Here is a 25,713-nt window from a genome sequence, read left to right as displayed (position 1 = left end):
AATCTATTAAAGCTGGAGGAGCATCTCCACAAAATTAAAAGTTTAATACAGCAAACTGGTAAGTACAATGCTTAATTTTATGTAGATGAAGAACTGGTTCATTACGATTGGTGAGACAACCCACAGTAAGGAATGCGTTCTGTTCAGTGAACTGGAAGCTTAATGTTAATATATTATCCAATATTTATCTCTTGCTTCTTACCAATAATTTTCTGTTAGTCTGTCACCAGCCTTACCTTCATAGAAATCCAAAGTGCACATGGTGTTCCCAATGACTGTGTTGAACTGACCGATTTCTTTACTGCACTGCATCAGCTCCTTAGCCAGCTGTTCATCTAAGTTAGTACTGCGAATTACTGTCTTTCCCAGAACAACCTGTTCCAACTGAGGTTTGAAGGTGGCATCTACAGACTGCCTAGTTATAACCACTGAGCCTGGCTCCAGACCTGCAGTAAAAAGAAATAGATATAACTTCACAATGCAGTTAACACTTTGTTTCCACACACATAAAACATATATCTTGACCCAATCCTGCTTCCTTTATAGGTGGTAATTTTGCCCCTGAATTCATCAGGAGAATTTTCTGCCCATGCCTATCTGCTTCCACTTATTATTACAAATAATTTCTGAAAGAATTGAATTTTTTCTTTTTCACTACATGTTCTTTCTTATATCATATTTACATAGGAGGTCCTTCTCACAGTTGGATCTCTTAAGTGCATCTTCTCTATCAAAAGGCAGGTTTTGCCTTTACTTTCAAAATTACAGAAGAAAAATTATTCATCTCCTGTGGAAAACTGTTCTGACCATCAATCACTTACACAAAGAGAGATGCCCAACTTTCCTACAAAGATACTAATGTTTACAGAAATAAAACAGAAATCAAGAGGGAAAATACCTATTCCACCAGAGGTGCCAATGCGAATGATGGTTATGTTGGAACACTTGGCATGATACAACAATTTGATCAGCTCATGCAACATGATTGAAATAGAAGGAATGCCCATACCATGCTGAAAAAAAAGCAGAAATTCATACTCCACAGTCATATAAATAATGCAAAATATATATGGAAAAAGGAGCTGAACATTTTCTCCTTTCTGGTATTTTTTTCCAAATGCCACCTAACTCGCTCCCACAAAATCCCCAATCTCTGGGCCTACTGAGAGGCTATTACAGATAAACAGAGAGACTCCCACTGGCTTTGGTAGATTGTGGATGAAATACAATATTTCTAAAAATCATGACTTATAAAACATTTACATTTTCAAAAGCACAATCAGTGTCCTTTCCCAATCACTGACTAATGCACTTCATCATGGAACATTTCCTAAACACAAGAAAAACCCCACTCTGACTTTTTCACCAACCTGAAGTGCTAGTGAATAGTTAAGCTAAATTTTTTTCAAAAAAAAGACATCATGGTTTAGTCTCAATGTTCAGCAAATAGGAGTCCACCTTAGCTTGCACAACACTATGATAATTACAGATCGGAAGAAAGGGTGCAGAGTAATATTACAGTTTTGCAATTGCAATTGAAATATGTAATTGTATTTACAAATTAAAGGTATGAAGTTTTAAAATGCATATATGAGTTGGCAGCACCAGTCCCATGACATGCTAGTCTTAAGCTATAGTAGCATATTTGACAGTGCCATTGCAGAGACATAGCTCTGGATGTGATACAGCCATTTTCTCCAGTACCCCACATATCTCAAGTGACATTTTTCCCCCATTATATAGGGTACAGAACAGGGATGAGGCAACAGTAAGTCTTCTTAAAAAATCGATAACACCATTCCTGCAACACCTCAGAGGTTCACTGAGAAAAAAGGATGCAAGAAGGAAGGAAGGTGCTGGAGGCTTTCCCTCTTATGAGAAAGGGCTGAAAAGGAAGTCTTAATTAGCTGGCTGCACTATTTTGATCATGGCTGATACAAACTTAACAGCCTTACTCAGTCTATTACGTGTTTAAAAGAAACGTGCATTCATATTTTCTACTTTGAACAGCATCGCTGAACTGTGTCCCATATCAGATGACATGAGGTACTTACACTGACAGACAGAACAGGTCCCACTTTGTACATGGCGTAGCGGTCAGTGCCCGCGCAGATGTTGGGGTAGTCACAACCGGTGCTTCCAAGCCCCAGCTCCTCCGCTATGTAGGCAATAAAAGCTTTCATCCGTGAAGGGCTTCCTCCAACACACACAAACTGCGGCGGACGGTGTTCAACAAAGCAAAACCAGTTGCATAATTCAGTATGTCAAAGAACGTCCAAAGAACAACATGAGTATATGCAAACACTTTCAGTAAACACTAAGTTATCCCCAGATATAGTTCTTCTCGTAATCATTCTAAAATATCATGACGAAAAATCATGGAAAAAACCCTCACCTGTCTACATAGCACTCAAATGCCTTCATCCTGTTTAAACTAGTAAAAGACAAATATTGGCATGAAGACCCAATAAACAGGAGTTCTAATTGAATAGAGCCTACAGCATTTGCCTTTTTACTGAATGGAAAGAGACAGTCAAAAACGATTATCCCCAAATTTTTTAGATACAGAAAGTGACAGGAACCCACAAAAACTTTTCCCCTCTGCATTCACTCCTCAATCAGTGGTACACTGACACATTTAGTCCTATTTTGAAGACAGGTACTATTTCATTTTCTACAGAAAAGATGAGGCTTGCTGCACAGAGCAAAGCATCTTACCTTTACATCTCCAAACAGTGCCGGAAAATCATGGGTACCAGTCCCAAGAGCAAAATGGTACAGGATGTCTTCTTTCATTTTCTCCAGGTGAGGGTTGCACAGATGGATAAAATTCTCTCTGCCAAGACAGCAGCATTGTGAAACATATAGAATGTATACAAACCCACATGTTGAACAGATGCCAATTCTTCAAAGTCAACCAGTCAGAGTTGGGAAATACCACACCCATATGTATGCCTGCACTACATTATTTTGGTTCCTCATGCACTGCGTTAAGGAAATCCAAAATTTTGTAACTGCCATACATCCTGTAATAAATCACATATGACATTTAATATTCCATCCATTGCACAGAATGAAATTGCTGAAGAAAAGTCCAGCTGCTAGGATGCATTTGCAACTGTGCAACATTCACCTTAAACAATATTAAAGCTGTGAGCCACAGTGGGTCTTTATGGTGAACAGAACAATAGGAGCAGGACCAGGGAATATTCAATCGACTACCTTACTGCCAAGACAATCTATAGCAAAGCTGAAAAGCAAACAACCTGTTTTGACTGAAACTCCCCATCACCACCACCAGCTACCTGAGAAGGAGGGGATAATTTGGGCTTTACAGACAGGCATGAAGTGGATTTCTGTCAATTTGTCTCCCTGTGTCATAAACGCAGGAGGAAAAATATCCTACAGCATGAGACTGATAAGGGTACAGAGAATCTGAAATAGGAGAGGAAAGAGGAAAATGGAAATCTGAAGCAAAGAAAAAACGATAGGGGGGGGAAAAAATCAACAAAAAGGGAAAAGAGAGGAAGAGATAAAAAGAATTAATTTCTTCTTAAGTTGCTTCTTGTAAGGAAGTGATACAGCTTAAAAGAAAAATAAAAATTGATCTGTCTGAAGAGCCAGGAAATGACAGGCCAAAGAGGGAAACCTGAACTACTTGGCATATGGGATCACCTTTGTGGAAAATTCAACAGTGGACTACCTAAACAAGCTGCATGATTCATAAACTGTCTGCCTTCTGTGCTTGATGTTTTAAGTTCAACTGAAACAGGTAGGAAAGACTAGTCAATAATCACAAGCTTAAGCAGAACCCTGGCCAGTACTTCAAAGTAATTTCTGAGAGATGGAATCAAGTAGTAAATAGCTTTCAGACACAAGAAGATGGGTTAGTTTAATTAATGGCTTAATGGAGGCTCACTTCAGGCACAACATGGCTCAGCAAATTCAAACTGCTTTGTCAGAGGAGACAAACAAAACGTTCACCTGAATTTTATGCAAAAAAGCATTAAGACTTTGCAGGAACAACTCTGAACAGAGGCATTTAGTGCTATTTTTGATGGTTTAGGTTATCTTGTCTGCCTTCTAATGCCTCCCTAGAAAAGCTTTCCTGTAGGTCCTATGTAGGTCCTATCTGCCAGTTCTGTGCAGGATGTATGGGTTACCTTAGAAAGCCTACAGCGGCCAAGATGAGGTCACTGAACTATTCCTCAGAAAGCAAATAGTTACAACCCAAACATTCTGAGTACAGAAATTGCTTCTGTTCTTGGCATTCTCTTTCCAATATCGCTAACTATCCAGTAACAACTGCACAACCAAGGAAAGAGGTGTCATCCCAACCCACTCTATCTGTTCTTGCCCACCACAGACAACCACCTTCAGCAACTGAAGAAGCTGCCCACTGAGGCAGCTGGTCCATTCACCCCTTGAGTAGGAATTCACTTCCATCTCTGACGGGTCCCATTTGCCTCTCTTCATACAAATCCTGCCTGAGGTGGAACCAAAGACTGGCTGCCTTTGTTCTTCCTTCCAAGAGACCTGTTTGACTCTGGAAGAACTAAAGAGCAGGTTTATGGCTCATCAGGAAGGCAAAGACAGCCTTGGAGTCTGCCAGCTCATGTGAGCAGAATTCCCAGGCTGCCTTCCCTGAATTATTCCTGTTCATTTTTGTGGGACTCCCTACCCTTATTTACTGGATCACTCACTAATGCAGATCCAATATCCAGCTGCGCTGATGTTCATTGGAATGGCTTTTACATACAAATAGGATATGATTTGAAATCACTTTACATTTGTTCTCAGGCAAGCAAAAAAGAAATATTTCCTTCTTTATGAGAACACCAGCAATAAAAGCTTCTCTTCAGGAAATAAACTGGGAAAAGGCGAGGCCTCTATTGAAACTACAGGGAAACTCATGTGGTGTGTGCCAACACCACTGTCCTCATGCCTGGCAAAACACAGCCTCCTTCCTCAGCCATGGCTATATTCCACCTTTTTCATCTCACACTCCACCAACAACACTCTCCGAGCCCACACCTCACTGCAGCGCTGGGCCATTACCAATTTGCACAGCTTATCTGCACATCCAATTGTAGACTTAGACCCTAAGGTAAAATGGGCAATAAAAACAAGCATATTTTTATGTGTACATAGGACCAATGCCATGGATTTACAGTAGAGGCAAAGTTTGCTTGATAAAAATCTTTGGCATGAAAATCTCAGGAGAAGAAAATTTATTTCCCTCCACCTATTGTAAAGCATCTACAACTTCTGAGGTTTTAAGCAAAATACAAGTATCTGAAGACTAAACACGCATGTATGGTATTAGTAAAATAAGCTTACAGTAAGGATTAGAGAAACACATTGAAATATTTGTTTCAACTCTTGAAGCAGGTAGGTCTGGCCATATGCAGCAACCAAAGTCAATATTTCAGTAGCTCACCAGATTAAAATAAATTAATAAATAAAAACATCACTCAGGCTTGGAAAAAATCACTGTTCAGATAAAGGAAAATGGCTTGCTCTTGTGTAGGTGTGGTAAAGCAACAAAGCATCCATTTGTCAAAACAGCTCCTATTGCATACTTGATGTTATAATCAATATTTTCATCGTACCTTAACTTAATAAGTGTGTAATGAGTTTGGAGAGGAAGGTTAAGTGTAAACTTGGACAAAGTAATTAATTTCTGAGTCTTACTTTGAAGCCTGTTCATCATCAGTTTTCTTCTCATTTGAGGCACCAGGAGCCATGTGTGTTTATACCTAGAATTGTATTAAAAAAAATAGATATAAGCACATCAGAATAGTCCCATCTGTAAACCTAGAAGCATTAACAGTGAGAGAAACCTTCTGTATCTATAACTCTCATGAATATTAAATCCCCCAAATAATCCAGCCACACTACAGCTTTTATAACTGTAGCAAAAAGAGCATCTACAATTTTTATGGCTGAGCATCACCATAATTCATCACCACTTTCAAAACCCTCAAGCCTAAACTAATCCCTTGCTAACATAACCCCCACCTCACGACTGCCTCTGTCCTGTGCTATGAGCAGCAGCAGGCTCATGGGACAGAGAGAGGCAAGTCTCATTGCTAACTAACCCTCTTTTTTCCGTACCTCCCACAGCAACAGGAACTTCTGAACCAGCTTCAGCCCCCTTCCACGTCTGGCTCCAGAAAGTCTACAGAGTTCAGCTCTAACTGTCAGACGCCCGAAACCCAAGTCCAGGAAGCATCTTACTCATAATATCCTCTTCATTAAACTCTTCCTACTGACCTTAAGAACCCTTTTGTCTGCCACAGCGTAAAGGCAAGGAACACGAAAGTAAAACATGACTCCAAAAAGGCACAGCGCTTCAGCTTATCATCCATCCTGAAAATCTCTTTTGCTGATCCATTGCCCTAACCTATACCCAAAACCTTCTCCTTCCTGCATTCTTCTTTATATTTAAACAGGCAAATGCATCACTAAGGCTTTGGTGCTGATACAAAGACAGAATTATAATTATAGAACGACTCATTTGCTATTATTTTCAGAAGTGACTAAGGCTACGTGCCGAAGTTGATACTTTCTGGGAATGCCCTTCTGGGAAGTAGTGAATCACAAAGTTTTGCTCTACCCTTCCCTAAGAAGGGCCTGACAGCACAGAGATTATAACAGAGGTAGGATCTGTAATCCTTAAAAATGCCAGGATTATAAGGAAACAGAAAGAAATTGGTCTTGCAATAGAATTACATCATATGTGAATTTTGAGAGAAGTGAAAAAACAAACAAAATAAACCACAGGCTTGCCTGTTAAAAGCCACTGAATAATGGAAATGTATTAAAAAATATATAGACAATTAGTTTTCTTCATTTAAAATATTAAGCTTTATTAAACAGACCTAAACTTCACATGTACTAGATATACTAACTGTGTACAACCACCTGTGCTCAAGGAGGTAGAGTATAAAAGTTGCATTCAGAATCAATTACCCATCCTTACGGTGGTATGATTAGAGTCAGCTACTACAGGAAATTACAGGAAAAATGCATCATTTCTTCCAAGAAAACTACAGTGCCATGAGCCCTACTAAAGAGGAGTTGGAAGTTATACAGAGGAGTTGGAAGTTAAGAAGAAGAAACAGCAAAGTGATTTTTATGTACTGGGATGACATAGGGTTGCAAACAAACCGAGGATATTAATTCAGCTGTTGTTCACAGTATTTAGCATCCATGTGATTTTTAAGTGTTCTTCGTTCTGTGATCCCTTAAATAATGATATACTTCAAAAAACTGAGAACAAAGTTCTGATGGTCCAAAAGTCCAGCATACCCTCTCCAACAGCACTTGGCTGCAGGTGCCTTGGCAAGAATGGAAAGTAAGGAGTAAACATAAAGCAGCTTTCCCATGGCAGACCTTGCCAGCAATCAGGTAGTAGCTGACAAGCAGCGAGTTAATGTAAAGCCACAAAACTCTCACACTGTCTGAACAAATGGAAATTTTTACAGCCACGTCAAAAGTTTCTGTAGTCTGCCTCAGCCTAAGTTAAAACTGACATTTGACAATATGCTCCTGATTCACCTCAAGAAAGGGCATGGTCTGCTTTAACATGTATGCACATCATAGGATGGTTTGGGTCAGAAGGCACCCTAAAGATCATCTAGTTCCAACCCCTCCTCCACGGGCAGGGACACCTTTCACTAAACCAGAGTGCTCAGAGCTCCATCCAGCCTGGACTTGAACACTTCCAGGGACGGGGCATCACACAACTTCTCTGGGCAACCTGCTCCAGTGTCTCACCACCCTCATAGTGAAAATTCCTAGTATTCTCAAGAGTGAAGAATTCTCATCTCATCTAAACCTCTAAATCCTCAGACTGGTGTTTTAAAACCATGCAGGATTCATTACAATTGCCATCTTTCACATCCTCCCCACACCCGTCATTTTTGAAGAAAGCCAACAGCCAACAGCTTCTGTACGGAAAAGCTCTGGTTCGGCGTCGATCCATCATCAGGAAAAGATGAAGTCGCTGCAAAACTGATTTTACCCCGCGGGTCCCCTCCGGAGGCCGCCCCGCCGCTTCTCGCTGCTGCCGGAGCGCTGCCCCGGCCCCGCAGACGGGGCAACCGGCCCCGTCCGCCCGGACACTGCCGAAAACAGCGCTCGCCGAGACCGACCCCTGCGCCCGCCGCCCCGCCCTTTCCCATGCGCTCCCCGCCACCGCCCCCCTGAAGGTTGAGAGACACCCCGAGCACCCCCACCCCGCCGCTCCTACTGCGCGGCGCCCGGCGGGACGCGGCTCTCACCGGGAGCCTCCGCTGGGAAACGAGGAGAGCCGCTCGCTGCTGCCGGCAGAGGTGCGGGGCACTCGGCTGAGCCACCTCCCGCTGGCGGCGGCACCGCCCCACCCAGGGCCCGGTTAACCCCCTGCTCGCCGTGCACGCTGCGGGAGGGCGGCCCGACTGTGCGGGAACCGTCGTGTTCCGGGGCGGGCACAGCCAGCGGGAGCGACGCAGCCGGTGTGCGGGAAGAGTGGAGCTCTCCCGCCAGGAGAGCTGCTGCCAGGGCACGGGGGTTCGGAAGGACCTTATCCCAGAGATACAGATATGCACGCAGGTGTGGGCAAGCCAGGGATGGTGGAGTCGGGTCGGGCTGTGCGGGCGTCGGTGCCCGTGTCTGCCCGTGTGTCGGTACGTACCGGCTGTAACCGCGCTGGCCGCTTTCACGGCAGGGATGGCTTCGGCTGCTTGGAACTGACTATTGAGTTGGAAGGGACCTACAACTGATAGCCGAGTTTTGAGTTGTCACAAGAACTAATAGTTTTTGCAGCGGAATGTGCCCTAGAAGCTGCATATAGCTGAGCCGAGTGATTTAAAAGGACTAACCAAGCAAAGTAAGGAAACAGCGAAGAAGGGAACTGAGGCAGCCAGCCGAACAGCACCAAGTTACTTTATAACAAGGGTATTGTCTTAAAGAAGTTCATAAGGCAGTTGCTTAGAACTTTGGGGCCTCCAAACATAGATGACCACTAGAGACCCCCAATGAAGCCCCTCAGAGACATTATAAGGATACGTATATATGCTAATAAGTCTTAGAAATGTCATGAATATGTAACAGGAATATGGGGAACAAAGAATGAATAAGCAAGTAATGCTGACATATAAGCTGCAGTGGAGCTACCTTTGTGTGCACTTTGGTGAGCTGATTCCCAGGGCACCCAGCAGGCTGAGATCATGCAGCACGTCATAATAAAGAATGCCTACCTGCTAAAATTCACAAACTGAATCTCAGAGGTTTCTCTATTTTAGGTAACACAGTGACCATTTAGTCCAGCTGCCTGACCACTTCAGGGTTGATCAAAGGTTAACATAGCAAAAAAAAAAAAAAAAATCATAAATCACACTGTAAGTGTAAATTTAATGCTATTCATACAGTAACTGAAGACACAAAACCCACAATTCTACAACACAATTTTAAAAATACTTTTTTATACCAGAACCACTCTGTAGTTTGTCACAGTAGGGAATTCTTGGGATACAGAGCAACTAAAACCTGCTTTGTGCAGAATCTCCTGTGCCTGAGGATGATAAAAACATTGGGCACAAGGCATTGCTGGGATGTATTTATTGCAAAATCACGTACGGCGCATTTAGAGTAAAATTTAATATTCTGTCTCACACCAAAGGACTTCGTATGGGAATACAAAAGAGAGACATCCCCTGCACACAGATGCATTTCTAGGCATGAACAACATGCAAGAGGAATTGCTCAACAAAGTCAGAAAAACATAACCTGTTCAACTTGTTTATATTTCCAGTGGGTAAAACAGAAGCACAGCCTTCTAATCCATCTTCCATTTTCCCATTCCTTAAATATATGTCAAGACTTTCAAGCTATGGTAATGGACAAGCACCTTAGAAGAGTGTTTTAATTTTGTGGAAGAAACCTTTCCTTTAAACAGGAATATTACCTACCCTTTCATCTCAGGGTCCACTGAAAAATCTGCTTTAGCTTTAAGGACGTTTTCCATTTAGCTATATATCAAGAGAATAAACAATGTAAATGGCTTCTTTTGTAAATAATCAGGTTACTATAGTTATCTTGTGTGAAACATTCAATAAATTATGCATTTCTATGAGTCTAATAATTGATAGTAACCTTTGCTCTCAGTCACCTCTAGAAAATTTTAAATGTCCTTTTAGTCTCCTGGGTTTTGTAGTGTTTAGGTTTTCATTCTATTTAGATTTAGTGGGAAAGATACCTCCTAAGTACAAATACAATATGTTAATGTTGTTTTAGAAGGGTGAAAAATACACAGCTACATGCTGGGGTTATAACAACAATATGTAATTGGCCTCAGATTTTTATATTGCATGATGAAAATTTGCATCTTTGGAAAGGAAGGCTGTCTGTCCTTTAATTATCAAACATATTCTCCTTTCTGCCTACCATATACCATTTTTATAGTCAATTGGTCAAATAATTCAGTGCAGCTGTTTTATTCACTGCATTTTGATTTCTCAGTCACTCTGGATGTTTTGTATCATTAAAACTATTAATAGGAGGAAAAAATGTGCCAAGACTGAACTTTTGTATTTCTATTTCTAGCCTTTTTTTTCCCAGACTATAGCATAATATGTAATTACATTCTGAAAAATTATCTGCAGAGAACAGCAAAAGCAGAATATTAAGCTATTTGTTTACAAAAATAAATTGGGCTTCATCCTACATCTTTTACAACTAAGTCTGCATATTCAGCACGGATACAAGTATTTAAGAAATAAATATGCTGAAGTCAATGGAATTTGACATGCTTGAGAAGCACGAGTCAATTGAATTTTTGTTTGTATTGCAAAGTTAATGCATACATACCCTTGATCTCTGAAATATGTTTATATTTTACTCTAGTTTAAAAAGACAGTAGCAGTAAGATTTATATATTAGGTATATATCAGGACTGATTAAAATGAAAACAGCCATTAGACTTTAGACTTCATTACAGTGAAATGGTAGTATATAAAAGGAAAATTACTGTGCAGTTGCTAAACTGCCAAGTTATTGTTAAATCTTTATCTGGAATTCTCTTTTAAAAACATTCACATACTCATTGTACTTGGGTGCAATTAATAAAATGTAACTGCACTTTTATCTTTGGGCTTGCAAAGCAATCAGTATTCCAAAAAAAATTCTCTCTTTTACTACTTAGAGGCATTCAGGGCAGAGATGGAGCACAACACAAAGAAACAAATGTTTCAGCATTTAAAACAACAAGACTAGATTTTGTAATAAGCACCCAGCTTTTGACTTTGGTGTTTCTCTGAAAAACAAACATGGAAAAACAGAACCTTCCACTGCTTCTACATGGAATGCTGATGACTTTGAAAACTGCCAGCTGCATGACTGCGTTGACTCAGAAGAAAATCGAACAACGTGATTACTGCGATAAGGTGAACTCACTTCCATCCTTGTGTTCAGCTGGAGCTTAATTTGTTACACCACTTTGATTTCATGTCCCTTGGAGAACAGGAAGGTTATTATTCTGCTGCAGATCTCCATTATTCTGAATGCACAAACACGTATTCCAGGATTGTCCCCCTGTTCTTATGAAGAAAAATCTCAGGCTGTTAATATTCTAACCCATGGTATTCACACTGTGATCCATCCAGACTCAGTTGACCAACAATTCAGGTCAAAATCTCCTTAGGTTTGACTAAGGAAAGCTGAATATATATTAATGGTACATTAGCAAACTTCTAAGAATCACAGAATCACAAAGGCAAGACCTTAGGAGGGGACACAACCAGGTCAGCTGACCCAAAATGACCATATGATGTCAGCTTGGATATAAAAGCTAAGAAAAGGAGGAGGAAGTGGAGGCATTCTTTATTTACAACACTTGCCTTCTGGAACAGCCGCTACACGTGCTGGAGCTCTGCTTCCTGGGAAGTGGCCGGACATCACTTGCTAATGTGAAGTGGAGAATAAAATTAATTTTTTCCCCCTTTTGCTTGCATGCACAAACTTTCACTTTTGCTGTAGTAAAATGCCTTATCTCAACCTAGAGATCTTATTTTCTCCATCTGAGAAAGGGGAGTGATAGAGAGGCTGGGTGGGAACATGGCATCCAGCCAGGATCAACCCACCACAACTGGTCAGGTTTGAATGCTATGAGCTCTGGGTCTGGCAACCCCTGATACTCTAGCCTAGAAAAGGAGATTTCCCCAAAAGCTCTATTGTCACAGCAGAATTAATGGTTTCAATATATCTGGATGTAATCCACAACACAAATTGTAAGTGAAAATAGACACAAGGGAAGTAATTCCAAACACACCCCCCCCAGTTACAGCTTGATGTAAGCTTTTCTATCTTCAGAAAAATTTTCTGACTAGAAATAACCATAACCATAAATAGAAATAACCAATAACCATACATTTAGGCATTTGCATATGTTTTAGCCTTTTATTTTTGTAAATACAACTTGGACAGCTGAATTTCAAATGAACAGTAAAGATGGACTTGAGTGCTGGATCTTGCAATATCAACAGCAAAACTTCCACCTATGTTTGCTGAAAATTTTGAGGGTTCAGATTAGCAATAGTTTTACCTATTTCCAATCAACTTGCACATCAAAGTTCTAAAGAAAAGTAATATTAAGCCAAATCCTCTAAACATTCTGTTCGAAGAAATGTATATTTAGTAATACATTTTGGAATCTTCAGGCCTTGGATTCAAGGGTGTCAAATGTACTGAATGTACTCTGAAGAGGAAATTCAGAAAATTATCGGTTTATTAAAAATTCCACTTTTCGCAGTACTAGCAAAAAATATGAAAATAAAATTGCATCCTTTCTAATGGACTTTATAATAAATATTTAGTTATTAATAAGATTTCAGGGATATATCCTAATCCAAGTAGATAAAAAAGCAAGTGTTAAAATACCAGTGTGTCTTAACTTTTTCAGAATATTCAAATACAACTTCTATACATTGTTATTTCAAAGTACAAACTTTTACTAGTGTGAATAAACATGGAGATCTAGCATATAATATTTTTGTTGCAGTCAAGACTTCAGGATAAATAATTTTTTTATTTAACAGCTGAAAGTGCAGATACCATATTTGCTGAATCCACATCACTGTTAACCAATGATTCAGCTTCTGTGTAACAAGACTATAACAAAAAATGCCATCAGGTCTTAACTTATGTGTTTGAACACTATGACCATCTAGTTCTTCTGCAGCAGGCATAGCAATAGAATTGTCATAGAAAGCTGAGTACCTGGACTAAAAAAAATGCATTTTGGGGATTAAGAAGCAGTCTTTCCAATGAAGCTTTGACTTTTTTACTGCAAGTATCCATACCAGTTCAATTCTTTCTATTTACATTTCATCCCATACCACACAGTTGCCCTTCACCTTTCTTTGTGGCATAAATCATAAGTATACTAAAGAAACTTGATGATTTGTAAACATCAATAGCACACCTGTGTCTGTTCAAGTCAGCAGCAATATGGTAATCTTATTTGACATCAGCAAAGCAGCCCGAGTTGTGTAGGACAAAAATGCAGTTTTGCTTTGTTTATTATATTAACAAAAAGTCTAGGAATAAGCACTAACAGCTGTTGCTTGTACTTTAAAATTTGCTGTAATCAAGCACAATGAAGTTCATCCATCTTATAAACAAAATTAACTTCTCAATCAGGGGTGAGTTCAACCACAAAAGTAATCTAACAGACATGTAAATAGTGCACTACATAGGCCATACAAGGGTTTACTTTCCCTAACAGTCTTTCAAGTTACTTACTACATCCCTGAAATGGTGGCTTTAACTCATTGCTTGCAGGTGGTGGTTCAGACTGAGATGGCTCTGAATCTGAAATAGAAAAAAAGATTAATGTTCACAAAATAACTTCAACCATAAGAATAAAAAAGTCAACTAAAACTTTTTTTCTCCCTCACACCAAAATGCATGGAAATTACAGTAGTTTTAATTTTGAATTAACAAGACAAACAAGCTACCTGTGAAATTTGCAGTATGATGCAAATCTATAACCTAACACAAAGGGGTTATAGATTTACGTATAGAATGGGTTGTATCTCCTGCCTGATGTGTCTAGGACTTATTCTGTGTAAGTGAAAACAGAGAAAGCTCTGTCTCAAAAAGGAGTTGCAAGGTGCTCATGCTGACAATTGTTTTGGATGAGCAGACAAAAGTACACAAGAGGGAAAAAAATACAAGTCTACCTTCAGCTATCACCTAAAAGAATGAAAAGGACAAGGTCAAAACTGAATCAAGGTACATGTCTGCACAAAACTGTTAAAAGCGTTAAAAAATATCTCTTTTTACACTGAAATACAAAATCAACTGGAATAGCTATGCTTGCAAAGGAGGGTAATGCAAAGCAGCTGTAATGTTATCTAAAAACTGGAAAAAGGAACTAAAAAATAATATGTATCTATATATCAATCTGTGCAGCACACTGACTTTTCAGCAGCCTTTATGGTGTACCCATAATTTTTTTCTCTATACATAAGTGGTATAACCAAATCAATGTCATGATTACTCTGAAAAATCTTCAGCTTTCTTTGTATCGCAAATGTCTCATTAGAGGCACACATTAAAGAAATCAACTATCACCAAATTAATGACTTTGAGATTTTGAAATCCAAAATCCTTTCATTTTACTCACAGTAATGGGAAAGAAAAATGTCAGTGCACAAGAAAGTTAAAGAGAATCTGAAAAAGAAAATAATATTCAAGGCTCTCTTTCAGGCTGAGGAAGAGCACTTTTAGACTCCACAGTTGAATTGCTGGGTCAGTGTGCCTCCCAAAGCAGCATCCTCTGCGTGATCAGAGTTTAGACAGGTAAGTTGGCTTTGAAGAGTGGCTTCTCAGGTTATGCACCCTCCTTCAGGTCCAGACTGAGATCTGGCTTCATCCCTTAGTTTTATAGCAGTTTTTATTCTGAACAAAACCACACAACTTCTAGTTCTTTGTTTGCCTGCTTTATTCTGATATTCACCTGGAGGAAGAGGTTCTGCACACAAAAATAAAAAACAAATAAAAAAAATTACTGTAAATATATTAATAGAAGACACAAAGATGAATTTAGAAAGAGCTAAAATGTCAGAGATATTAAAATACTTGGCCTCTAAGACTTTCACACATTAAAATATCAAGGTCAAGGGAATCAAGGGAATCATGATAATTCCCACTGTATATAAAATGAATCCCTGATACTAATAAAAAAAAAATTCTGGTGCATGCAATGTGTATGTTCAATAGCATTTCAAAAGACTGATATACAAAAGTGATATAGCAACCATGGTTACCAAGTCAGTGTAAAAAGTGTAAGTAAAAGGTCTTTGACAGAAGTAATGGGAATTTTCCTCCCCTTTAACCTTTATATACATAACCTTTATATATGTGTCTTCAAGTGATGTCTTTCATAGCTATTATCACTGTGCTTGACAAAGTAAGGTTTGAAATCATAGGTAAGTATTGGATAACTTTTTTCTCTTAAACTGTTGCAATTCCACTCTCTTCAACAATGTGCATTTATTTATTTTGACAAATTTTTATGAACAGTGATCTATTTCTTAAACACGAGTATTAATGATACTTGTGACAGAAGTTTCCAGAAAAATATTAGGGGCAAAAGAATATTCATAACAAATAGGCAACAAATATTTTACAGTCTGCTTAAACTTAGGCAGGATGGCTTTGTCCCTGCAGCATTTTACAGAAACACATCACACAGAATCCCCTGTATCAGTACACAGAAACCCCTGGATTGGAACAGAGCAAACTGCAATTGTAGAGATGAAAAAACTCCATGAAAGCACCTGCCTTCGCTGACTCACAAACGGGAGCACTCTTTCTTTAGCTGGTCATAGGGTATTGTAAAGTAAGCACAGCAATTCAGTGCGTCTCACGACATCCAGAGAACCGCACAAATTATTCAGGCTGCCCTCTGCTGTTACCTTGAGAGCCCAACTCATTTTAAAAGAAATAGCTTTCAATAATGTTACCTTTGGACTGTTCACTATTTTCTGATGGTTCTTGAATCTTTTTTTCCCATCCAGTGCACTGCTGAAACCAGTCAGTCCCATAACCATTGTTAATTAATTTGCTAAAGTTTACTGCTTCAATTTTTCTCTGAGCAGGCCTGTAAATACAAATATATTAAAGGAAAACAAAAGCATAAGTAAACAAAAGTGGTAATTAGGTGGAAAAAATTTATTTTGCACAGAAAAGGCCTTATAACATAATTTATTTCTAATTATAACATTATTTCAAAAATTATAACCATTTATAGCCTTATCATTTGTATCTAAATAACAAAACATATAGTCTACATGTAATCATCTAAGAAAAAAAACCAAAACCAACCAAACAAACAAAAAAACCATACAACTGTGCCTGATTAAGTGCTGTATAACTTTACACGAGAAGACCTATCTATTTTATTGGAATTTTACATGTATAATACTTGTTGTAAAGACAAAGACATGCAAAAGGGAAATCCCACAAAGAATGTGTAAGTAAAAAGGCTGACAATACTCATTCTGTGCTGCACAAAGGTGGAATTTTGTCACAGATTTGCTCTTAAATTCATTTGATGGTTTAATTACTTATTTTGCATCAATAACATAGTTCTAAAACATACTGGGATTACTGATGACCAAGTAATAAATTTCTAAGACAAAGTATGCAGAAACAATTCAGCTGCACACACAGCTGATGATTTGATTACATCACATCACATATGATAAAATAATTTGCTTAAAACAGCTCTTCTTTGAGTTCATGACAGTATTTTTGCTGTGTCTGACCTTGCATAGACTGCAGTTTATGTCTTTCCTTAATATGTCAGTCCTACTTGTGTCTGTAACCTGTGCTTACAAAACTAACAACGTGCATTATTGTTTTCATCTCTTCACTGGTATTGTGAAAAAAACACAGACAATTTAGAATACCATAAAAGTGTGCTACATAAAGACATGCAACTGTATGCTTTGTTTTCCTAAAGCAAAGTTACATTGAATAACTTTCCTATATTAGTTAAAGTACTATTATTTTAGTTGCTTTTAAACTATTTTAGCACCACATATGATGACAAATTTAGTAGCAGCAAGGATCCACAATGTCTGTACACATATCCACTAATCTCTGCAATTTCACAAGAAGTAATATTACTTGCATACATAAATAGTTGCAGGCTTAGGTGTTTAATGAATTTCATAAGTGTACTACTTACACAGGTGGAAAGGAAAGCTTATTTGCCCCACTAAATTCCTTGCTTGTAGAAACATTCGGCATTCTGCTTGGATATTTAAGGTTTATAGCTGGGAGCTTCACCTGTGTTAGAGAAATCTTAGCTTAACAAAAGGAGTTATGAAAAAAATAACCAAGAAGATTGTATGATAGTACAGCATTTAAAAGTAAGGGTGATATTAACAGCCTCTAAATGTCTTCATATTTCAATGTCTTATCTATATTATTTCCATAAGTAGTAGTAATGGAGAATAGAGGAATAGCAGAAGATAAAGCAGTCCCTTAGTTATTCTACAAGATTAGCTGTTTGTTCTCTCCATAATGTGCTCTACACAACCTTTTCCCTCACAGTACATTTCCACACAAAATTAAGCTTCAAATTCAAACTTACACATTGCAACCTCTCATTTTGGTCCATTTCTCTGTATGCAGTGTATGAAAACAGCCCAGTTTTACTAATGGCAGGGGGACCAGCAACTAACTTCCAGCTTAATTACTACTTTTTTTTTAATTAATAAAACGCATAAAACATCCCATATAATAAGAAAACTGTTTTGGTACATTAATTAGAGGTTTGAAATTCAAACAAATGCACATATATTGGGGAAAGCCTACAAGAGAAAAGTGTATTTTGTTTTTATCATCTTTCACTTGCCAATGACAGTTAAAGAAACTCAGTCTTGATTGAAAGACAGAAAGATAAGATGATATCTAGAAAGCCAGTGAAAAGACTTCACATACTCTAGAACTGAAAGTGAGAAAACCGAAAAGAAATGGAGAATCATTAGCAACACATATCAAAGCTGTTTATTTTTATCTTAGATCAAAATCTACAGATTCTAAAGGGCCAACTTACTTCCCTCAGGGAGCCTGTGCACACTGAGTATGGCAAATGCAAAGAAAAGTATAATTGCATTTGAATACATCCAATCAATGAACTAATTAAGAAGCCTCTAAAAAAACCAGCAGATCCAAATGTTCAGAGAGTGTAAGTTTTCTTAGTATCCGAAGGAAGTGAAGCTAGGACAGACAGTTCCACTGATTCTGAACAAGGACGTCAGTGCAAATACATGTGTAAAGTCAGTGCTGATACCCCTACAGACTTCAGTGGAGTCAGAGTTTCACTAGAAGAAGTTTCGGAATCTGATAAGTGGACGGGCTACTAGATTTCAGCCTGAACGATGTTATGTTGAAGCTTAAAGAGATGAAAAACTGGGATATTTGTCAAAGAAGAGATGATACTAGCAAGAGCATGCAGTGACATCAGGTGCAGCTACGTGAGATGAAAAGGGGGGGAGGGGTCTGTTGTCCAGCCTAGAGGTTAAAAAATGCATTAGCTGCTTAGAACTGATTTTCAAGTCCATTAACACTATTCTCTCCTGAAGCAGCCTATTTGTGCTTTACATTATAAAAATGCTATCCTATTGTGCAAAAATGCTAGTGCTGTCTTGTGTTATCATTACACTGGACCATTTCAGACCTGGCATGCAATGGAAGTTTCAGATCCTGGACACAATTACCCACAGTTTCAACAAAACAACCAAAAACAATCTCAGGTGACATTTGTCACATACTGAAGGCAGAATGGCACACAGGGCATCACAGAAACATAACTCAGTTTGAGAGTCAGGATATACAAATAGCAGATGGAAAGAGATGAGACTTTCCTCTTGGCACTGAAGAGAAGCACTAGGAAAGGAAGTCTAGTAATTAAAGAGTTAATTAAAGGACAGGGGGAGCCAGGAAGCCTAGGGAGATTTTGACTGGAGGCAAACAAAGGGTCAAGCTGTCAGAACTAAAGTCAAGGAAAAAAAGGGGGAAAGGAAAGGCAAAGAGAAAAGTCGTGAAGGCTGAGAGCAAGCCTTGTGCATTGTTTCAAATGTTGTCTTTCTTGGCATTAAAGGAGACAGGCTAGCATAAACTCCAGGTATCAAAACATTCCCTACTGTTCAAGTGAACTAACTAATGACAGAAGTAGCAAGCAAACCAGAACTTGTTTTTGGAGGGCACCTGCTATCCTGTTAGGTGCCATTTGTTACTTTGCTGGGAAAATTCAGCATTAAAAGCAGACCTTTGTGCCACTACACCCCAATGGTTACAACTGAGGGAGCATTTTCCCTTTGACAAGCCTCTATGTAGCAGATAAAACAAAATATGTAGGGCGGCTTTTTTTACATGTTCTTGGTTTAAAGTGTTTTCTTCCTTTATGAAGAGATAGCAACAAAATACTTTAAAAATTAACGTGTTTATTTATTTGTCTCAGATTCAAGAAACCTGAAATGTAGTATGTATTGTGCCTGGCTGGTATATGAAGAACAATGGATACCTGCAGCCATCATGGAAAGGTAAAAGCTCCCAGATGAAATCCTGGCTTCCCTGTGATCAAGGACAAAATTCTAGATTAGATTTCAAATCTCTCCCTGAGGTAAAATCCTGACCTCAGATGAGCAATCCTTTTGCTACAGCACACACACACCTATGTATGTATGCATATATACACAGACATTTCAGGCAAGTGCCTGAAACAGAGGACTTCATAGATGAAGTAGTGATCTTAGCAGTGCTGCAGGGAGATTGCCTGCAGCAATGCAAATGCAAACCCTGATACCACTTCCAACTGATCTCCCACCCATATACAGGCCTCCTTCCTTCTTAAGGTCACAGCATTTTCAACCCAACCCAGCTGGGACAGATGATGCACAGGCAAAAGGACCACAGAGTCACAGAATGGTTTGGGTTGGAAGGGACCTTAAAAATCATCTAATTCGAAACACCCTTGGCCATAGGCAGGGAGACTTTTCACTAGACCAGGTTGCTCAGAGCTCCATCCAGCCTGGCCTTGAACACTTCCAAGGACTGGGCATACACAACTTCTCTGGGCAACCTATTCCAGTGCCTCACCACCCTCATAATAAAGAGTTTCTTCCCAAAATCTAATCTAAACCTATTTTCTTTTAGTTTGAAGCCATTGCCCCTTGTCCTGTCACTGCATGCTCTTGTAAAAGTCCCTCTCCATCTTTCTTTCATCCTTCAGGTACTAGAAGGATGCAATTAGGTCACCCTGAACCCTTCTCTTTTCCAGGCTGAACAATCACAATTCTTTCAGCCTGTCCTCATAGGAAAGGTGCTTCATTCCTCTAATTATGTTGATGGGCTCCTCTGGACTCACTCCAAGAGGTCGATGTCCCTCCTGTCCTTCCAGAGCTGGATGCAGTGCTCCAGGTGGGATCTCACCAGAGCGGAGTAGAGGGGCAGAATCACCTCCCTTGACTTGCTGGCTATGCTGCTTTTGATGCAGCCCAGGATACAATTGACTTTCTAGGCTGTGAGCACACATTGCTGGGTCATGTCCGGCCTCTCATCCAGCAGCACTCCCAAGTCCTTCTCAGCAGGGCGGCTCTCAATCTGTTCATCCCCCAGCCTGTGTTGATACCAGGGTTGCCCCAACTCATATGCAGGACCTTGCATTTGGTCTTATTAAACTCCATGAGAATCCCATGGGCTGCTTCTTCCTGGGCCAGAAGTCCATCACTTTGCCATGAGCACAAAGGCTAAATCCTTCATGCACTAGCACATCTTTGCTGCTTTGCAAAATTCCCAGCAGAATGAAAATTACCACTGTGATTAAGGTGTTAAGGAGGAACTACAAGATCCATCCCGAGGCAGGGAGAAACCATGTAATAGTCCCCCTGATCTCCAGTCCTCCACACAGCAACAACCATGAGGAACACTGGAGATATTAATACTTCATAACAAATCATCATAAAGGCTTAAACCTCCAGAGCAGGGACCCACTTGGGAACAGTGTTTCCATTGTTTTCTTCTTCCAGCTGAAGAGGTACCTTCAGAGGTTAAAATGGTTTTGCACTTGTCCCTAAGGGCATCCTTTGGGATTTAACTCCATGATTGCGTCATGTATCTCTCTTTTGAATAAATACTTAGTCAGACTGGACTGAGAAACATTTTCAATACATTCAATCTCAATATTTGAGTTAGTTTGCTGATGCACTATCATCATGTAGTCAAATAAATAAATTGAATATTCCTTAAAAATTTGCCTGTGGTGTTTTGGAATACATCTCTTACAAGATGTATGGTGAAAAAACTAAAATTGAGACTGTTTGGGAGGGCTTGTTTCATTGCCTCACTTGGAAGACTCTTTGGGAAGGTACTCTAAGAGCACAGGATAGAAACCTCCCAAAAGACGATATACAAGAAATAGATGTGAAAGAAGCACCATGTGATGTTTCAAGATACACGATACACTTTTCAGGGTACAACAAAGATTCTGTGAAGGACAGCCATATCAGAGATGGTGGTGTGAAGGTAGAGCTAAACCTAGCAACACAGAATCTGATTCTCAGGCACCTAACCTTAAACAGAAACATTTGGTAGATTTAGAACTTTAGACAAAACTCAACTTCAGCTTTTGGAAGAATAGTGTAAATTATATATCAAGGCCTCAGCAGATTTGGAATCTGAGCTGAATATACAACATATACTCACTTTGTATTTAGTGACAAATAGAACACACGGGAACTTTCAATCGCATGAGTGAATAAAACTGGATCTCAGTCAAGCTCCATCCAAACTGAAATGGACCTCAGTCTCACTTACAAGTCACCACATGGATTTTAATTACTCTTACTGTTATCAAAGTTAATTTTGACCCTTAAAACACTTAAGATAATTGGTTCTTAAGTAAGGGAGTGAGGGACAGCACTTCCTGTCTGTCCTAATTCAATCCTTTAAGAGGCTCTGCAGCAGGCCAAGTTTTTTTTTTCAGTGCCTTAAATCTATGACTGAAAAAAAGCTTCACCAACAAGAATCAGGCAAATTACAGTTTAAACATACATGCTTGTTTGCCTCTTGACACAGATTAAGTAAACATTCCTGAGCCTATTCAGTAATGAGGTGGTCCCATTTACACAAGTCATCATTCTGAACTTGCACTAATTACTCATCTCAGCAAAGGCTCAGGACTTTTTTTTCCTAAAATGTGCAAAATCTGCCCTTCTGTTCAAGAAGAGAGGTACTAGTGTCCAAGTACATCAAATGTTTTTCCAGGTATACCCCAAAGACCTATGGAAATGTGGCAACCAAGATTATGGAGGATATTTAAAAAACTTACAAGGCTTCAGCATCTAAAATGGGCAGGGGCAGGGAGGATGAAAGAGGGAGGATGGCAGAGAGGTTTCTAGGACAAAATACAAATATCAGCACAGAAATGTTTGTTCTGGACATAGCTATGCCTGCTTTGTCTTGGATACATCTTTCATTCAAAGACAGCTAGTGCAGTATCTTTGGGCACTCTCTTGCATTTTAAACTAAACCAAACTCCTTTTTCAGAACAATCTTCTGTTCTTATCTCCTTCTTCTTTCTTCTTCACTCAAGATTACTTAACAAGAAGTCTCTTCACCAAGAATGAATTGCAGGGGCAATAAAGCATAAGAAGATAGAAACTAACTAGTGGCTTTCATTCACACTGAAGTATATGCACCATATAATGTGACTGGACACTGTGTTTCTGATTCTTATGCTACATCTGCAGCATTTAAGAGAAACATGGCTTTCTTCTCATTCTTTAACTGCAATAAAAAAATTGCTTCTGGAATACAGGAACTTGTGTGGATTACAGCTTCCCTTCTAGAAGAAGCAACAGGCCCAAACAGAGCTATGTTCACAAGCTCTACAAAGCGTCATCATAGAGTGCCTCTCGATCCTACCTTCTTTTTCTCTGCATTTTCTTTGTCCTCAGCATCCCGCTGCCAAACACTTTTTGTATCAAAATCAAAAGGCCCTCTTCTTGTCTCATAAGTGTTACCACGATGGTCATCAGCCTTAAACTCTCTGTGAATCATATATTCTGGTAGAGAGGAAACAGAGCTCCTGCAGGCAAAGATTTAACACCTGTTTGGGCCAGGGATACAAATCTTGCACTTTAGTACAGAAGTATTCTGAAATGCTAATAAGTGAAGATAGAACCTAAGATGTTATGTGGGGCTTCAGCAGGCTTACCATGGCTCATCCATCGCTGGGGGACTGGTGTGGTGTAAGTACCAGTCAGGTGCAGCATATGCTGCTGAAGGGGACTTCATTATCACAGGAGAGTAGTGCTTCAGTAGGTCTGGAGAGAAAAAGACAAAAGTCACTACTTTTCTGACTTCTCTGGTTGCAAAAGCATTACCTTTGTTTTCAGGTTGCTGTTTTGTCAGGAAGAAATGCTTGCTTTTTTCAGTAAGGAGCATTTGTGTCCCTTGATAATACAGTCAGAACCTTGCAGCACTGTGTTCCAACTGTACCTTGTTCGTCTTGCTCTAAATGCTTTGACATGTTTCTGCTGCTCAGTTAATTCATATTTCTGGATTTGTTTCTCTGAATGTGCATCTGCTCAGGATCCTCAAGCTTCCTTCTTCAATAAAAAAGGAAATAATAAACCCACACATCACCCTGGTACAAGAACAGAATACGTACAGCACTGTAACAAAATGAAGTAACTACAAAAAACCACTTTATTAACCTCTACTAAGTTTTCTGATGATGTTTTTTTGTGAAGTTATTTTCACTAGGCCACTATTTAAATAGCCCAAGCATAAATTGCAGAGATCTCACTCAAATGCAGCCAAACTATCATCATCCATTTAGACCAAACACAGGTCAAGATCGCATGTTTTGCTAAAGAGTACCCATACACAACAGACAGCAAGGATGCCTTGACAAGGTGACCTCTACACTTTCATTCGCTCATTTTTTCCACAGGTTAATTTCAAAAGTCCAGAGGATCCTTCTGTAGCATCTACAAGTACTTTATACGACACTCAAGCAAAGCCAAAGAAAATTAAGGAAGACCAAAGAAGCAAGACAGATGCTCACCAGGTTGGCCTCCTTGCTTTGCCAGCCTCACATAAGCTGAATCAGTATCTTTGATCCACTTCTTGAGGCACCCAGAAGGTGGCAATTCATGGGGAGCTTTTGAAAGGTCACTGAGACTCTGGGATATTGGGGGAAGTGGGCTCTTCTCTGGTTGTTTTGGTGGCATGGGGTATTACCGTCCTGCAATAATGGAAAAGAAAATATTTATAGTAAAAGTTAACTACTAGCATTCCTTTTTCAGGCAACTGACAAATTGAGCCCACCTGGAACATGAATGAGGTGCTACATTTCAGCTTGGAGACAAAAGACCAGGCTTGCTTATTCCAGGGGATATAGCATTTTTGTTTCAGTTTTGAAACAGCATTCAAGTTTTCCTGTAAAATGTTCTAATTCACTTCAATCAGAAAACTATTTCCAAGGGCACCAAAAGCAGCAAGATGCACTAGAGACAGCAAGAAACACTAAAGCCTTTGGTTTCCTTTCCTTTTCATGCAGTAACAAAAACAGCACTTGTCCGTTTGCAGGTCTTTATGTGTAAAACAACCAAACCCGATCCCCAAATAAAAATCATTTTAAAAACCAACACTCGACACCCTTCGTCTCCGTACATTACTTTCTCAACTTCTAGTGAGCAAAAGAAAATATAAATAAATCCTTCATAATGGTAAAATGGACAGAAAGCAAACAAGAAAAAGCCAGTCGAAGGCACTGTGCCATGGAAGGTTAACAGGCACTTACCGAAGCTATTCCAGGTGCAGCTGATGCCGTTCCGTCGGTGTAAGTAGACCACTTCCAGGCTGCAGCCCGCTGAGCAGCCTCTGGGCACACACACGCGTTGCCTGTGCCCAAACTCAGCCCCAAGGAACAACAACAACAACCCAAAGCGCTGCCTCTCGCCGGCGACAGGGGCCCGGAGGCACCAGCCGGCGCCCGCTGCCGGCCCCACGGCAGGTCTGTCCAAGGCTGCGCGACCCCGTCGCCCCGGCGCTCTCCCGCTGGTGCTGCCCAGGGTCCCCCCGCTACCGCAGCTCAGAGACCGAACCGCGGTTACCCGACCGGGGACCGACATCCCCCAGGGAACGGGCGGGACAGGCCCCGAGGGTGAGTCGCGGGAGGAGTCGGACCCCGCAGAGACGAGGGACCTTCCTCCCTCCCTTCCTCCCTTTTTTCCTCCCTTCCTCCCTCCCTTCCTTCCTCCCTCCCTCCGCGGGCGGCCGAGGGCGGTGCGATGCTCGCTACTCGCGGTAGTAGCAGCCCGGAGACGACGCGAGAGGCGCCCACCCGGATCGCGCCACTACTGGGAAGAAAAAGAAATTAACTCCATCCCAGCTGAAACCCGTACAAAATCCACCCCCTTTTCCATGCCCTTTACCATTCTGTACTATTTAGTCTTTGCTTTCTGGACGGTTCGTGATCGTTTCCAGGATTCCTGGACGACTGGGGGTTTCCTATTGGAGCTCCGTGTCTGATCAGTCTGACTCACTTACTCCGTGTAGCACCGGTTGCAGCCGTGTAGAGGAGACCCTCCCTTAGAACGGCCAACACGAGTAACCGGGATGCCAGGACCTATGCTTCAGTAC

At 40.1% G+C, this 25,713-nt stretch overlaps 2 protein-coding genes across 7 annotated transcripts in view; both read right to left on the bottom strand.

Moving 5' to 3' along the window:
- The window catches only part of UPP1 (uridine phosphorylase 1), a 12,582-nt gene extending 3,888 nt beyond the window's left edge, over positions 1-8,694 (bottom strand). Inside the window, exons 1-6 of one of the 5 annotated variants that reach the window (XM_017814933.1) lie at positions 8,681-8,694; positions 5,695-5,759; positions 2,719-2,836; positions 2,055-2,213; positions 899-1,013; positions 237-446 (exon numbers count right to left, since the gene is read on the bottom strand). In XM_017814933.1, coding sequence (XP_017670422.1) covers positions 237-446; positions 899-1,013; positions 2,055-2,213; positions 2,719-2,836; positions 5,695-5,747 — 655 coding nt within the window. In that variant the 5' untranslated portion in view covers positions 5,748-5,759; positions 8,681-8,694. The other 4 variants (XM_017814930.1, XM_017814929.1, XM_017814931.1 and 1 more) reach the window with 4 other exon arrangements.
- Positions 8,695-12,444: 3,750 nt separating this feature from the next.
- CUNH7orf57 (chromosome unknown C7orf57 homolog) lies at positions 12,445-25,014 on the bottom strand. Of its 2 annotated transcripts, XM_017814897.1 has the most exons (8): positions 24,872-25,014; positions 24,134-24,313; positions 23,279-23,387; positions 22,987-23,149; positions 17,243-17,343; positions 16,014-16,150; positions 15,005-15,019; positions 12,445-13,854 (listed from the first exon to the last, which is right to left on the bottom strand). In XM_017814897.1, the coding sequence occupies exons 2-8, from the start codon at positions 24,297-24,299 to the stop codon at positions 13,778-13,780; spliced, it is 768 nt and encodes a 255-aa protein (XP_017670386.1). In that variant the 5' UTR covers positions 24,300-24,313; positions 24,872-25,014; the 3' UTR covers positions 12,445-13,777. The 2 variants fall into 2 exon arrangements, with proteins under 2 accessions (XP_017670386.1, XP_017670387.1); XM_017814898.1 differs by lacking the exon at positions 15,005-15,019.
- Positions 25,015-25,713: the final 699 nt, after the last annotated feature.

This window comes from Lepidothrix coronata, unplaced genomic scaffold (genome assembly GCF_001604755.1).
Source record: "Lepidothrix coronata isolate B3197 unplaced genomic scaffold, Lepidothrix_coronata-1.0 Scaffold47, whole genome shotgun sequence".
Classification (NCBI taxonomy): domain Eukaryota; kingdom Metazoa; phylum Chordata; class Aves; order Passeriformes; family Pipridae; genus Lepidothrix; species Lepidothrix coronata.
The sequence above is the reverse complement of the archived record's forward strand: the minus strand, read 5'-3'. Positions and strand labels throughout refer to the sequence as shown.